Source organism: Salmo salar, unplaced genomic scaffold (assembly GCF_905237065.1).
Source record: "Salmo salar unplaced genomic scaffold, Ssal_v3.1, whole genome shotgun sequence".
Lineage (NCBI taxonomy): Eukaryota > Metazoa > Chordata > Actinopteri > Salmoniformes > Salmonidae > Salmo > Salmo salar.
Window position 1 is genome coordinate 71,723 of NW_025550958.1, and position 16,430 is coordinate 88,152.

Sequence of the window (16,430 nt, forward strand, 5' to 3'; positions counted from 1 at the left end):
CACTGGGATTCTCTGCCTCTAACCCTATTACAGGGGCTGAGTCACTGGCTTACTGGTGCTCTTCCATGCCGTCCCTAGGAGGGGTGCGTCACTTGAGTGGGTTGAGTCACTGACGTGGTCTTCCTGTCTGGGTTGGCGCCCCACCCCCCCCTTGGGTTGTGCCGTGGCGGGGAGATCTTTGTGGGCTATACTCGGCCTTGTGTCAGGATGGTAAGTTGGTGGTTGAAGTTAACCCTGGGGGCTGTGCTTTGGCAAAGTGTTATATCCTGCCTGTTTGGCCCTGTCCGGGGGTTATCGTCGGATGGGGCCACAGTGTCTCCTGACCCCTCCTGTCTCAGCCTCCAGTATTTCTGCTGCAGTAGTTTATGTGTCGGGAGGGCTAGGGTCAGTCTGTTACATCTGGAGTATTTCTCCTGTCTTATTCTGTGGCCTGTGTGAATTTAAGTATTATTAAATATTAATATTATTTAAGTATGCTCTCTCTAATTCTCTCTCTCTCTTTCTTTCTTTCTTTCTTTAATTCTCTTTCTCTCTCGGAGGACCTGAGCAACATCGTACCAGTAGTACCAGTATTACCTTATCATAACAGTAGCAGCCTGCTGTATGACCTCATCGTACCAGTAGTACCTTATCATAACAGTAGCAGTCTGCTGTATGACCTCATCGTACCAGTAGTACCTTATCTTAACAGTAGCAGTCTGCTGTATGACCTCATCGTACCAGTAGTACCTTATCATAACAGTAGCAGTCTGCTGTATGACCTCATCGTACAAGTAGTACCTTATCATAACAGTAGCAGCCTGCTGTATGACCTCATCGTACCAGTATTACCAGTATTACCTTATCATAACAGTAGCAGCCTGCTGTATGACCTCATCGTACCAGTAGTACCTTATCATAACAGTAGCAGCCTGCTGTATGACCTCACCGTACCAGTAGTACCAGTATTACCTTATCATAACAGTAGCAGCCTGCTGTATGACCTCATCGTACCAGTAGTACCTTATCATAACAGTAGCAGCCTGCTGTATGACCTCATCGTACCAGTAGTACCTTATCATAACAGTAGCAGCCTGCTGTATGACCTCATCGTACCAGTATTACCTTATCATAACAGTAGCAGTCTGCTGTATGACCTCATCGTACCAGTAGTACCTTATCATAACAGTAGCAGCCTGCTGTATGACCTCATCGTACCAGTATTACCAGTATTACCTTATCATAACAGCAGCAGCCTGCTGTATGACCTCATTGTACCAGTAGTACCTTATCATAACAGTAGCAGCCTGCTGTATGACCTCATCGTACCAGTAGTACCAGTATTACCTTATCATAACAGTAGCAGCCTGCTGTATGACCTCATCGTACCAGCAGTACCAGTATTACCTTATCATAACAGTAGCAGCCTGCTGTATGACCTCACCATACCAGTAGTACCAGTATTAACTGTGTTACCTTATCATACCAGTTGTAGCCTACTGTACTACCTTATCATACCAGCGGTGGCCTTGCTGTATTAACTTATCGTACCATCAGTACCAGTATTAACTGTATTACCTTATCATACCAGTAGTGGTTTACTGTATTACCTTATAACAGTATTGCCAGTATTACCAGTAGTAACAGTATTACCTTATCGTACCAGTAGTAGCCTACTGTATTACCTTATCATTACAGTAGTGGCCTACTGTACTACCTTATCGTACTAGTAGTAGCCTACTGTATTACCATATCTTACCAGTAGTGGCTTACTGTATTACTTTATCATTATAGTAGTAGCTTACTATATTACCTTATCATACCAGTAGAAGCTGTATTAAAAGTATTTTCAGTATTAGGGTAATACCTTATCATACCAGGGCACAGTGGGTTCTATAGTTAAACCAACATTACCTTATCATACCAGGGCCCAGTGGGTTCTATAGTTAAAGCAGTATTACCTTATCATACCAGGGCTCAGTGGGTTCTATAGTTAAACCAGTATTACCTTATCATACCAGGGCCCAGTGGGTTCTATAGTTAAACCAGTATTACCTTATCATACCAGGGCCCAGTGGGTTCTATAGTTAAACCAGTATTACCTTATCATACCAGGGCCCAGTGGGCTCTATAGTTAAACCAGTATTACCTTATCATACCAGGGCCCAGTGGGTTCTATAGTTAAACCAGTATTACCTTATCATACCAGGGCCCAGTGGGTTCTATAGTTAAACCAGTATTACCTTATCATACCAGGGCCCAGTGGGTTCTATAGTTAAACCAGTTTTACCTTATCATACCAGGGCCCAGTGGGTTCTATAGTTAAACCAGTATTACCTTATCATACCAGGGCCCAGTGGGTTCTATAGTTAAACCAGTATTACCTTATCATACCAGGGCCCAGTGTGTTCTATAGTTAAACCAGTATTACCTTATCATACCAGGGCCCAGTGGGCTCTATAGTTAAACCAGTATTACCTTATCATACCAGGGCCCAGTGGGCTCTATAGTTAAACCAGTATTACCTTATCATACCAGGGCCCAGTGGGTTCTATAGTTAAACCAGTATTACCTTATCATACCAGGGCCCAGTGGGTTCTATAGTTAAACCAGTATTACCTTATCATGCCAGGGCCCAGTGGGCTCTATAGTTAAACCAGTATTACCTTATCATACCAGGGCCCGGTGGGTTCTATAGTTTAACCAGCATTACCTTATCATACCAGGGCACTGCGGGTTCTATAGTTAAACCAGTATTACCTTATCATACCAGGGCCCAGTGGGTTCTATAGTTAAACCAGTATTACCTTATCATACCAGGGCCCAGTGGGTTCTATAGTTAAACCAGTATTACCTTATCATACCAGGGCCCAGTGGGTTCTATAGTTAAACCAGTATTACCTTATCATACCAGGGCCCAGTGGGTTCTATAGTTAAACCAACATTACCTTATCATACCAGTGCCCAGTGGGTTCTATAGTTAAACCAGTATTACCTTATCATACCAGGGCCCAGTGGGTTCTATAGTTAAACCAGTATTACCTTATCATACCAGGGCCCAGTGGCTTCTATAGTTAAACCAGTATTACCTTATCATACCAGGGCCCAGTGGGTTCCCCTTCCCTGTTAGGAGCCCAGTCCGGCTCCAGGTCTTCCATCTCTCTCTGTCCATGGTGGAGGGGCCCCGGTGGGTCCAGTAGCTCCTCATCCCGGTACATGGACCACTTGGTGAGGTTCTGGACGGTGGGGTGGGGCAGCACTGTCTCTGACCCCCATACGTCCACCTGCTCCCTTGGACCCCCGGGCTGTGTCCCCATCCCAGCCCCAGGCCCTGGGCCCTGAGCCCAGTGATGCCCTGCCCCTTTCCCCAGCCCAGAGCCCTGCACCTGGGGCATGACCACGGCGTGTCGCCCCCCTCCGGGATCCTCCAGCGAGGACGGCAGGCGGTAGGAAGCCCCACGGAGGTTCTGGTTCTGTAGGGCATTGCCAAGCTGGGGGTGCTGGGCTGGGTCCGGGTCACTAAGGTCCCGTCAGGAAGTCTGTAAGTGGCTGAACGCAGGTTCTGGTTCTGGAGAGCAGAGGACAGGTTGGGGGAGGGGCTAGGGGGGCCAGAGACCCGCCCCTATAGGAGGCTCCACGGACGTTAGGGTTGAGGAGAGCAGAGGAGAGGTTAGGAGAAGAAGGTTGCTGAGGCTCGTTCCTGGTTACTAGAGTTCCGTCGGGTAAACGGTACGTAGCCTTGGTAACATTTTGGTTGAGGAGGGCAGAGGAGAGCATCGGAGAGGACGGCTGAGGAGTTTGTTCAGTCCTGGTTACTAGAGTTCCATCCGGTAATCTGTACGTAGCCTTGGTAAGATTTTGGTTGAGGAGGGCAGAGGAGAGCATCGGAGAGGACGGCTGAGGAGTTTGTTCAGTCCTGGTTACTAGAGTTCCGTCCGGTAATCTGTACGTAGCCTTGGTAACATTTTGGTTGAGGAGGGCAGAGGAGAGCATCGGAGAGGACGGCTGAGGAGTTTGTTCAGTCCTGGTTACTAGAGTTCCGTCCGGTAATCTGTACGTAGCCTTGGTAACATTTTGGTTGAGGAGGGCAGAGGAGAGCATCGGAGAGGGACGGCTGAGGAGTTTGTTCAGTCCTGGTTACTAGAGTTCCATCCGGTAATCTGTACGTAGCCTTGGTAACATTTTGGTTGAGGAGGGCAGAGGAGAGCATCGGAGAGGACGGCTGAGGAGTTTGTTCAGTCCTGGTTACTAGAGTTCCGTCCGGTAAACGGTACGTAGCCTGACGGAGGTTTGGGTTGAGAAGAGCTGAGGAGAGATTCGGAGAGAACGAGGGAGAGGGAATCGGTTGAGGCTCGTTCTGGGTTACTAGCGTCCCGTCTGGTAATTTATACGTAGCCTGTTGCATGTTGGGGTTGAGGAGAGCGGAGGAGAGGTTCGGAGAGAAGGAGGACGGTTGAGGATTGGGTTCAGTCCTGGTGACCAGAGAACCGTCTGGTAGGCGGTAGGTAGCTTGTCTCATGCTGGTGTTCTGCAGAGCATTAGACATCAGAGAGACGGAACCAGGAGAACCTCCACTCCTCTCGTTCCCCTCGGCACCCCCCGACATCATCACGGAACCGTCGGGCAGGCGGAATGCTGACCCCCGTAGGCGGCGGGAGGAGCTAAGAGTGGCGGACAGCGTTGGGGAGGAGGAGGAGGGAGGAGGAGGTCTGTGAAGAGCGGGGGAGGCGTAGGAAGCGTTGCGGAGCCGAGGGGCTGAGCGTGGCACCGGAGAGACGAGGTGAGGAGGACTGGGTCTGATAAGGGGAGAGGACAGGGGTGTAGAGGGATGCATTCCTCTGGAGAGGAGAGGAGGCCAGCGGGGAGGAGTAGGAGGCGTTAGACGGCTGGGGGAGGGAACCCTGGCTAACCCGTCCATCATATGACGTCATCAGCTGGCCGCCAGGCGAAGGAGAGGGGCCTCTCCGCACAGGCGAACTGTAGGACGTGTTACGCAGGTAAGAGTTCTGGAGAGGGGAGGAACGAGGATCGTAACGGAGGGAGGGATCGGGGAGGTGGGTCGCTGCTCAGGGAAGGTGTAGTTTGCTCCTCTAAGGTCAGCGTTGGTCAGTAAGGGAGAGGCTCCTGGCTCCATCGTGTGGTTGTACTGGGTCACGACCTGGGAGTGATGGGGAAGACTGGGGTTGTGGGGGGATCTGAAGGAGGCTGGGGAGAAGCTGCGGAAGGGAGATGGGGCACGGGGCGGCAGAGGGGAAGAAGGTTGCTTGTGTTGAGGGTGGTGGGGGGAGGAAGGGCGTCTAACAGAGTGCTGTGGGGAGAGGGGATCACCCTGTTGCTTTAGAGAGGGCTGGGGGGAGAGAGGACGGCCTCTGAATGACTGCCTGCCAGGAGGAGGGTTCCTGGGCATGCGGACGAGAGGGTGGCCCCTCCCTACGGGGCGATGGAAACCTCCCTGGGGGGTCCGCTGCGACTCCCTGACCCCTCCCGGCCTGGGGGGGCCGGGGCCCTGCAGCTGTCCTGCTGGTGGGGGTTGGCCCTCGGGGACGCTGTGAACCGACGACCTGAAGGGAGCCACGTTCTGGGTGAGAGGGCTGCCGTGCCGACTGCGTCTCTGCAGGTAGGGGTTACCTGGCGAGGGCTTCACAGCCCCCATGGGCACCTGGCCACGACCCCCTCTGAGGTGCCGTGTGGAGGTGCGGGAAGGGAGGGGGCGTCTGGATATACAGGAGGGGGTGGGAGAGGAGAGTCGGCGCGGGGAAGAGAGGTTAGGGAGGGGGAGGCAGGACGGAATGTTGGAGACTGGGGTCTGTACTCCCCGAGGGGGGGTTCCTTCTGAGAGGGGGGAGGAGGGGGAGGAGGAGGGGCGAGACAAGGTGCTTTGTTGCTTCCTTCCTCCAATCAGACGAGCTCTGGAGAGAGGAGGGGAGGGGGGCCTGGGGGAATGAGGAGGGCTCCTTTTCCTCAGGGATCCTCGGGGGGAGGAGGGGGGACTGGCCAGGGGGGAGCAGGGGGAGACGGGCGAGAGAGGAGTCTCCTCCTCCTGGACGGCTGACTCTGAGCCCTGAGGGAAGGGCCTCGTCTGGATGGGAGGGGCGAGGATGGGGGAGAGGTGCGCCTCCTGGCTAGCGGAGAGGGGGGCAGATGAGGAGGAGGAATCCCCCTCCTAGAGAGCTGAGGGGAGAGGTAGGGGTCCATGGGGCGAGTGGGACGAGGGACGCGCCCCATACCTGGAGAACCAGGCCTTAGAGAGAGCTGAGGAGACGGGTGGGGGCCGAGACGACGCACTGGCATTGGGGAAAACACGGGGGAATATGGAGCGGCCATCTGTGGAGTCGTCGACGGATAAGGTGAAGCCATTGGTGGATAGGGTCCCATCCCTGAGATCTCTCCCATCTGTGGGGTGTATTGCTGGAACACGGGCTCTAGAGGTATGGGAGAGTGGTGATAGAGGGGGAGGCATGAGGGGGGAGGGAGATCCGGCTGGGGGAGGCAGAGAGAGGGGTGCGGCCGTGGGCCTGCTGGATGAGCTTGGCTGTGGGGGTAGGGGAGGGAGGCCGGGGGTGAGATGTGGGGGTGTACTGGGGAGGGGGAGCGGCTCGTACTGGATCTCTGACATAACGTCCAGGTCTTTGAGGTCCAGGTGAGAGGAGGAGGAAGAGGGGACGTGGTCGACCTCTAATCTCTCCTTGCCAAACAGCCTGACCTGCGGCCGCGGCAGCCGGAACTGGTCTGATCCTGGGACAGCTGCTGGGTAGGACAGCTGCTCAGCCCCGTACACAACCCCCGGCTGCACTGACTCCAGAACAGTTTCCATGGGGAAAGGGTAGGGCTGAGGGTAGGTTTGGTGGAGCGGGTAAGGGGGATAGGAGTTGAACTGATCAATAGCAGCATAGCCCATCATCCCAGCAACAGGGTCTGTGTGGACCAGGACGGACTGGTCTGGCAGATAGAAACCATCGTAACCCTGCAACATCCCATAATGCTCAGACATCCCATAATCCAGGTACTGCGGGTTGTAATACCGCGACTGGTCGTCACGGTAATCCAACGTCTCGTTAAGCGTCGTAGTATCCGTTATCGTAGTAGTAGCAGTGACCGTATTCCCCGTCTCCGTCGGATACAGCAGTCCGTCGTCGCCGTAGCAGTACTCCAGACCGTCGTCGCCGTAGTAACAATACTCCTCCGTCGTCAGCCCCTGCATGCGGTCGAGGTAGTCAAACCCGTCACTGGGGTAACCGTACGGGTCGTAGTATTCCGCCTCGTCGTCACGGTACTCACAGTCGTCCTCGCCGTAGCAGTCGTAGTAGTAGTAGTAGTCGCCCTTGTCGTCATAGTAACCGTACTCGTCCTCGTAGTATTCCGTGACCTGTCCGTAAGGGTCGTAGGAGGCGAGGTTAAAGGTCGTCCGTAACGACCTCCGGACCTCTGGTCGTACTCGTCTTCGTCGTAGCTGAATTCTTCCTCTTCCTCGTCATCCTCATAGTCCTCGTTGTAGTAGCTCCCCCTCAGCCTGGCACGGGGGTCCCGCGTGGCGAACGACAGCTTCTTACTTGCCTTTAGCCGCCCCTGGCCCTTAGAGGACAGGAATCTCCCGGTCAGCCAGTTAGTAGCTCCAGCTATCCTCCCCAGCATCCAGCCTTTACTCTTAAACCCAGACTCAAAACCCTCGTCCTTCTTCTTGACAAACATTCCTTTAAACTTCCCCCCCAGTCCTTTAGCCCGCTCTGAGGCGGCGGGGCCGCGGGCCCCCAGGTTAGACAGCAGCAGACCCTTCTTACCAGGAGGCTCCTTGGGCGTCTCCTCCTTCCTGGTGAACGTGGAGAACTTGGAAGTGGTGCTGGGCAGCGCTGGCTTGTCTTTCTCTGGCGGAGGAGATTTGGATTTCCCGAAGCCAGCAAACAACTTAGTGGTGCCTAGGATTTGCTTGGTGTTGGTGGGAGGTTTGGTCTTCTTATGTCCTGACATCCTGAGGAACAGACGAGACGTGCTCTTCATGTTCCTCTTGGGCTGGGTCTTCGCCGTCGTCGGCGTAGTCGGCGGGGGATTTTTAGGTGTGGAGGCAGAGAAAGGCGAGGCCTTACCTGTCAGACCGCTCAGAGCCTTCAGGTGAGACTTGGCTTCCTGTTTCTTCTGGACCTTCTGGGCGGCGACTGTCTTTTTCCGTCCCTCGGCAGCGAACCCCATCATGGCCTTGGTTCCCTTGATGTTCCCCTGAGTCATCTTCTTCAGGTTCAATCCTGCCATCTTCTTCATCTGCGGCTTCCTCACTTCCTCTTCCTCCTCCTCGTCGTCGTCCTCGGGGGGCGCGGGCTGGCCTCGTTTGGGTGGCGGCTTGACCATAGCTTTCACGGCTACGGCTTTAGAGGCTCCCTTCAGAGCCACCTTCCCCTTCCCTTTCTGTGGCGGTGGAGCTTTCTGCTCTTCCTCACTCTGTTCATCCTCCTCTTCCTCCTCGCTTGGCACCTCCACCTCCTCCTCCTCCTCCTCCTCCGACTTCTTTCCTTTACCTTTCTTCCCATCATCCTTTGCTTTATCTTTAGCCGGCTCCTCTTTCTTCCCTCCTCCTTTCTTGTCCTCCTTCCCTCCTCCTTTCTTGTCCTCCTTCCCTCCTCCTTTCTTGTCCTCCTTCCCTCCTCCTTTCTTGTCCTCCTTCCCTCCTCCTTTCTTGGCTGCCGCTCCTTTCTTAGGTGGCATGTTGTCTCAGGCTATGCTATGCTAGAGGGAGATGGAGTCGGTCAGAGGGTTGCTGTCCAGCCGGCAGTCAAACACAGCAGCATCTCCTCCTGTCTGTCTGTCTGTCTGTCTGTCTGTCTGTCTGTCTGTCTGTCTGTCTGTCTGTCTGTCTGTCTGTCTGTCTGTCTGTCTGTCTGTCTGTCTGTCTGTCTGGCTGTCTGTCTGTCTGTCTGGCTGGCTGGCTGGCTGGCTGTCTGGCTGTCTGGCTGTCTCCGTCTGAATGAAGCTACACCTCGGGATCCACTCTTCTCTGTGAAGACTCTGTAATGTGAACCCGAATCAGCCGAACCAAAACCAACGGCCATCCAAAAACACGATCTAGTAACGGAGTCTGAATCACAGCGGTCGGTCACATTACTTCTCAGAGTCAGACAGCTCTGTATAGCAGACTGATCCCAGACTGGGGTTCCTTACAGTACAGCTCTGTATAGCAGACTGATCCCAGACTGGGGTTCCTTACAGTACAGCTCTGTATAGCAGACTGATCCCAGACTGGGGTTCCTTACAGTACAGCTCTGTATAGCAGACTGATCCCAGACTGGGGTTCCTTACAGTACAGCTCTGTATAGCAGACTGATCCCAGACTGGGGTTCCTTACAGTACAGCTCTGTATAGCAGACTGATCCCAGACTGGGGTTCCTTACAGTACAGCTCTGTATAGCAGACTGATCCCAGACTGGGGTTCCTTACAGTACAGCTCTGTATAGCAGACTGATCCCAGACTGGGGTTCCTTACAGTACAGCTCTGTATAGCAGACTGATCCCAGACTGGGGTTCCTTACAGTACAGCTCTGTATAGCAGACTGATCCCAGACTGGGGTTCCTTACAGTACAGCTCTGTATAGCAGACTGATCCCAGACTGGGGTTCCTTACAGTACAGCTCTGTATAGCAGACTGATCCCAGACTGGGGTTCCTTACAGTACAGCTCTGTATAGCAGACTGATCCCAGACTGGGGTTCCTTACAGTACAGCTCTGTATAGCAGACTGATCCCAGACTGGGGTTCCTTACAGTACAGCTCTGTATAGCAGACTGATCCCAGACTGGGGTTCCTTACAGTACAGCTCTGTATAGCAGACTGATCCCAGACTGGGGTTCCTTACAGTACAGCTCTGTATAGCAGACTGATCCCAGACTGGGGTTCCTTACAGTACAGCTCTGTATAGCAGACTGATCCCAGACTGGGGTTCCTTACAGTACAGCTCTGTATAGCAGACTGATCCCAGACTGGGGTTCCTTACAGTACAGCTCTGTATAGCAGACTGATCCCAGACTGGGGTTCCTTACAGTACAGCTCTGTATAGCAGACTGATCCCAGACTGGGGTTCCTTACAGTACAGCTCTGTATAGCAGACTGATCCCAGACTGGGGTTCCTTACAGTACAGCTCTGTATAGCAGACTGATCCCAGACTGGGGTTCCTTACAGTACAGCTCTGTATAGCAGACTGATCCCAGACTGGGGTTCCTTACAGTACAGCTCTGTATAGCAGACTGATCCCAGACTGGGGTTCCTTACAGTACAGCTCTGTATAGCAGACTGATCCCAGACTGGGGTTCCTTACAGTACAGCTCTGTATAGCAGACTGATCCCAGACTGGGGTTCCTTACAGTACAGCTCTGTATAGCAGACTGATCCCAGACTGGGGTTCCTTACAGTACAGCTCTGTATAGCAGACTGATCCCAGACTGGGGTTCCTTACAGTACAGCTCTGTATAGCAGACTGATCCCAGACTGGGGTTCCTTACAGTACAGCTCTGTATAGCAGACTGATCCCAGACTGGGGTTCCTTACAGCACAGCTCTGTATAGCAGACTGATCCCAGACTGGGGTTCCTTACAGTACAGCTCTGTATAGCAGACTGATCCCAGACTGTCTCCTATTGTCCCAGTGTTCTGCTGTATGGTCCTCACAGACTGTCTCCTATTGTCCCAGTGTTCTGCTGTATGGTCCTCACAGACTGTCTCCTATTGTCCCAGTGTTCTGCTGTATGGTCCTCACAGACTGTCTCCTATTGTCCCAGTGTTCTGCTGTATGGTCCTCACAGACTGTCTCCTATTGTCCCAGTGTTCTGCTGTATGGTCCTCACAGACTGTCTCCTATTGTCCCAGTGTTCTGCTGTATGGTCCTCACAGACTGTCTCCTATTGTCCCAGTGTTCTGCTGTATGGTCCTCACAGACTGTCTCCTATTGTCCCAGTGTTCTGCCGGTGTTCTGTCGGTGTTCTGCCGGTGTTCTTCCAGTGTTCTATCAGTGTTCTATCAGTGTTCTATCAGTGTTCTTCCAGTGTTCTTCCAGTGTTCTATCAGTGTTCTTCCAGTGTTCTATCAGTGTTCTATCAGTGTTCTATCAGTGTTCTTCCAGTGTTCTATCAGTGTTCTATCAGTGTTCTGCCAGTGTTCTATCAGTGTTCTGCCAGTGTTCTATCAGTGTTCTATCAGTGTTCTTCCAGTGTTCTTCCAGTGTTCTATCAGTGTTCTATCAGTGTTCTTCCAGTGTTCTTCCAGTGTTCTATCAGTGTTCTATCAGTGTTCTTCCAGTGTTCTGCCAGTGTTCTATCAGTGTTCTATCAGTGTTCTGCCAGTGTTCTTCCAGTGTTCTGCCAGTGTTCTTCCAGTGTTCTGCCAGTGTTCTATCAGTGTTCTGTCGGTGTTCTGCCAGTGTTCTGCCAGTGTTCTTCCAGTGTTCTGCCAGTGTTCTATCAGTGTTCTATCAGTGTTCTATCAGTGTTCTATCAGTGTTCTTCCAGTGTTCTGCCAGTGTTCTATCAGTGTTCTGTCGGTGTTCTGCCAGTGTTCTATCAGTGTTCTATCAGTGTTCTATCAGTGTTCTGCCAGTGTTCTATCAGTGTTCTATCAGTGTTCTATCAGTGTTCTATCAGTGTTCTATCAGTGTTCTATCAGTGTTCTATCAGTGTTCTGCCAGTGTTCTGCCAGTGTTCTATCAGTGTTCTATCAGTGTTCTATCAGTGTTCTGCCAGTGTTCTATCAGTGTTCTATCAGTGTTCTGCCAGTGTTCTATCAGTGTTCTATCAGTGTTCTGCCAGTGTTCTTCCAGTGTTCTGCCAGTGTTCTTCCAGTGTTCTTCCAGCCGTTGGTTGTCTTCTTGGCTGCAGCCTGAGTTTTGGCAGGAGTCCCCCCCCTGCCCCCCGCACAGAGAGAAGTGCGTCTGAGAGACTCCCCCGGATCAGGGGTATCCTCTCCTACACCCGGTGTGTCGGCTGTTTGTCTGCTGCGTGAGAAAGCATATCCCGGGTCAGCGTTCCTTTGTGTCCCGCGGCAGTCCTTTGTGTCTCTCCCACTGAGTCGAGACGAGACATCTCTCTCTCTCTCTCTCTCTCTCTCTCTGGTTATAGAGCCTCTGTTCACCTCAGCCCTGGGACCTGTCACCGCCTCACAGCGTGTGTGTGTGTGTGTGTGTGTGTGTGTGCCAGGTGTGTGTGTGCCAGGTGTGTGTAGTGTGTGTGTGTAGTCCATTATAGTTGCAAAGGGCACCTTAATGTATCAGCTGTACTGCTTGGGGTAACCCTATCCTGGGGGCTCAGCCGTGGCTGAATAATGCAGGCGGGCTGAGCTGCTGCTAAACTGTGTCTAAGAGTCCTGGGATCATAGCTGGCACACACACCTGGTACAAACACAGCTGGTACACACACCTGGTACAAACACAGCTGGCACACACACCTGGTACAAACACAGCTGGCACACACACCTGATACAAACACAGCTTTAACACACCTGGTACAAACACAGCTGGTACACACACCTGGTACAAACACAGCTGGCACACACACCTGGTACAAACACAGCTGGTACACACACCTGGTACAAACACAGCTGGCACACACACCTGGTACAAACACAGCTGGTACACACACCTGATACAAACACAGCTTTAACACACCTGATACAAACACAGCTGGCACACACACCTGATACAAACACAGCTGGCACACACACCTGGTACAAACACAGCTGGCACACACACCTGGTACAAACACAGCTGGCACACACACCTGATACAAACACAGCTGGCACACACACCTGGTACAAACACAGCTGGCACACACACCTGATACAAACACAGCTGGTACACACACCTGGTACAAACACAGCTGGCACACACACCTGATACAAACACAGCTGGCACACACACCTGATACAAACACAGCTGGTACACACACCTGATACAAACACAGCTGGTACACACACCTGACACATCGTGGTGAGTCACTGAACCATAATACAGCAAATAGCACTAAACCAATTCATAGAGGTGGGGTTTCACGCAAATAAGGAAAGATGTTGGTGAGTGTGTTGGTGAGTGTGTTGGTGAGTGTGTTGGTGAGTGTGGTGGTGAGTGTGTTGGTGAGTGTGTTAGTGAGTGTGTTGGTGAGTGTGGTGGTGAGTGTGTTGGTGAGTGTGTTGGTGAGTGTGGTGGTGAGTGTGTTGGTGAGTGTGTTAGTGAGTGTGTTGGTGAGTGTGGTGGTGAGTGTGTTGGTGTTGTGTTGGTGTTGTGTTGGTGAGTGTGTTGGTGAGTGTGTTGGTGAGTGTGTTGGTGAGTGTGTTGGTGAGTGTGGTGGTGAGTGTGTTGGTGAGTGTGTTGGTGAGTGTGTTGGTGAGTGTGGTGGTGAGTGTGTTGGTGAGTGTGTTAGTGAGTGTGTTGGTGAGTGTGGTGGTGAGTGTGTTGGTGAGTGCGATGGTGAGTGTGTTAGTGAGTGTGTTGGTGAGTGTGTTGGTGTTGTGTTGGTGAGTGTGTTGGTGAGTGTGATGGTGAGTGTGGTGGTGAGTGTGTTGGTGAGTGTGTTGGTGTTGTGTTGGTGAGTGTGTTGGTGAGTGTGATGGTGAGTGTGTTGATGAGTGTGATGGTGAGTGTGTTGGTTAGTGTGTTGGTGAGTGTGTTGGTGAGTGTGGTGGTGAGTGTGTTGGTGAGTGCGATGGTGAGTGTGTTAGTGAGTGTGTTGGTGAGTGTGTTGGTGTTGTGTTGGTGAGTGTGTTGGTGAGTGTGTTGGTGAGTGTGGTGGTGAGTGTGTTGGTGAGTGTGGTGGTGAGTGTGTTGGTGAGTGTGTTGGTGAGTGTGGTGGTGAGTGTGTTGGTGGAGTGTGATGGTGAGTGTGTTAGTGAGTGTGTTGGTGAGTGTGTTGTGTTGGTGAGTGTGTTGGTGAGTGTGATGGTGAGTGTGGTGGTGAGTGTGTTGGTGAGTGTGTTGGTGTTGTGTTGGTGAGTGTGTTGGTGTTGTGCTGGTGAGTGTGTTGGTGAGTGTGTTGGTGAGTGTGGTGGTGAGTGTGATGGTGAGTGTGTTGGTGAGTGTGGTGGTGAGTGTGATGGTGAGTGTGTTGGTGAGTGTGGTGGTGAGTGTGGTGGTGAGTGTGTTGGTGTTGTGTTGGTGAGTGTGTTGGTGAGTGTGTTGGTGAGTGTGGTGGTGAGTGTGTTGGTGAGTGTGGTGGTGAGTGTGTTGGTGAGTGTGTTGGTGAGTGTGGTGGTGTTGTGGTGAGTGTGTTGGTGAGTGTGTTGGTGAGTGTGTTGGTGAGTGTGGTGGTGAGTGTGTTGGTGAGTGTGATGGTGAGTGTGTTGGTGAGTGTGTTGGTGAGTGTGTTGTGTTTGTGAGTGTGTTGGTGTTGTTGTGGTGAGTGTGTTGGTGAGTGTGTTGGTGAGTGTGATGGTGAGTGTGATGGTGTTGTGTTGGTGAGTGTGTTGGTGAGTGTGTTGGTGAGTGTGATGGTGAGTGTGTTGGTGAGTGTGTGGTGAGTGTGTTGGTGAGTGTGTTGGTGAGTGTGATGGTGTTGTGTTGGTGTTGTGTTGGTGAGTGTGTTGGTGAGTGTGGTGGTGAGTGTGTTGGTGAGTGTGATGGTGAGTGTGTTGGTGAGTGTGTTGGTGAGTGTGTTGGTGAGTGTGTTTGTGAGTGTGGTGGTGAGTGTGGTGGTGAGTGTGTTGGTGAGTGTGTTGGTGAGTGTGTTGGTGAGTGTGTTGGTGTTGTGTTGGTGAGTGTGATGGTGAGTGTGTTGGTGAGTGTGTTGGTGAGTGTGGTGGTGAGTGTGTGGTGAGTGTGATGGTGAGTGTGTTGGTGAGTGTGTTGGTGAGTGTGTTGGTGAGTGTGTTGGTGAGTGTGTTGGTGAGTGTGATGGTGAGTGTGTTGGTGAGTGTGTTGGTGAGTGTGTTGGTGAGTGTGATGGTGAGTGTGATGGTGAGTGTGTTGGTGAGTGTGTTGGTGAGTGTGTTGGAGAGTGTGTTGGTGTTGGTGAGTGTGTTGGTGAGTGTGGTGGTGAGTGTGTTGGTGAGTGTGGTGGTGAGTGTGTTGGTGAGTGTGTTGGTGAGTGTGTTGGTGAGTGTGTTGGTGAGTGTGTTGTGTTGGTGAGTGTGTTGGTGAGTGTGGTGGTGAGTGTGTTGGTGAGTGTGGTGGTGAGTGTGTTGGTGAGTGTGTTGTGATGTGATGGTGAGTGTGTTGGTGAGTGTGTTGGTGTTGTGTTGGTGAGTGTGTTGTGTTGTGGTGGTGAGTGTGTGGTGTTGTGATGGTGAGTGTGTTGTGTTGTGATGGTGAGAGTGTTGTGTTGTGATGGTGAGAGTGTTGTGATGGTGAGTGTGATGGTGAGTGTGTTGTGTTGTGATGGTGAGTGTGTTGTGATGGTGAGTGTGTGGTGTTGTGGTGGTGAGTGTGTGGTGTTGTGATGGTGAGTGTGTTGTGTTGTGATGGTGAGAGTGTTGTGTTGTGATGGTGAGAGTGTTGTGATGGTGAGTGTGATGGTGAGTGTGTTGTGTTGTGATGGTGAGTGTGTTGTGATGGTGAGTGTGTGGTGTTGTGGTGGTGAGTGTGTGGTGAGTGTGTTGGTGAGTGTGTTGGTGAGTGTGTTGGAGAGTGTGTTGGTGTTGTGTTGGTGTGTGTGTTGGTGAGTGTGGTGGTGAGTGTGTTGGTGAGTGTGGTGGTGAGTGTGTTGGTGAGTGTGTTGGTGAGTGTGTTGGTGAGTGTGGTGGTGAGTGTGTTGGTGAGTGCGATGGTGAGTGTGTTAGTGAGTGTGTTGGTGAGTGTGTTGGTGTTGTGTTGGTGAGTGTGTTGGTGAGTGTGTTGGTGAGTGTGGTGGTGAGTGTGTTGGTGAGTGTGGTGGTGAGTGTGTTGGTGAGTGTGTTGGTGAGTGTGGTGGTGAGTGTGTTGGTGAGTGTGATGGTGAGTGTGTTAGTGAGTGTGTTGGTGAGTGTGTTGTGTTGGTGAGTGTGTTGGTGAGTGTGATGGTGAGTGTGGTGGTGAGTGTGTTGGTGAGTGTGTTGGTGTTGTGTTGGTGAGTGTGTTGGTGTTGTGATGGTGAGTGTGTTGGTGAGTGTGTTGGTGAGTGTGGTGGTGAGTGTGATGGTGAGTGTGTTGGTGAGTGTGGTGGTGAGTGTGATGGTGAGTGTGTTGGTGAGTGTGGTGGTGAGTGTGGTGGTGAGTGTGTTGGTGTTGTGTTGGTGAGTGTGTTGGTGAGTGTGTTGGTGAGTGTGGTGGTGAGTGTGTTGGTGAGTGTGGTGGTGAGTGTGTTGGTGAGTGTGTTGGTGAGTGTGGTGGTGTTGTGGTGAGTGTGTTGGTGAGTGTGTTGGTGAGTGTGTTGGTGAGTGTGGTGGTGAGTGTGTTGGTGAGTGTGATGGTGAGTGTGTTGGTGAGTGTGTTGGTGAGTGTGTTGTGTTTGTGAGTGTGTTGGTGTTGTTGTGGTGAGTGTGTTGGTGAGTGTGTTGGTGAGTGTGATGGTGAGTGTG

General features: G+C 52.2%; 1 protein-coding gene across 1 annotated transcript in view; it reads right to left on the reverse strand.

The window, feature by feature from the left end:
• The window catches only part of LOC106596812 (unconventional myosin-XV), a 70,426-nt gene extending 65,529 nt beyond the window's left edge, over nt 1-4,897 (reverse strand). Inside the window, exons 1-2 of the mRNA XM_045714222.1 lie at nt 4,371-4,897; nt 3,069-3,498 (exon numbers count right to left, since the gene is read on the reverse strand). Coding sequence (XP_045570178.1) covers nt 3,069-3,498; nt 4,371-4,897 — 957 coding nt within the window. The remainder of the gene's footprint in view (nt 1-3,068; nt 3,499-4,370) is intronic.
• Between the last annotated feature and the right edge of the window lie 11,533 nt (nt 4,898-16,430).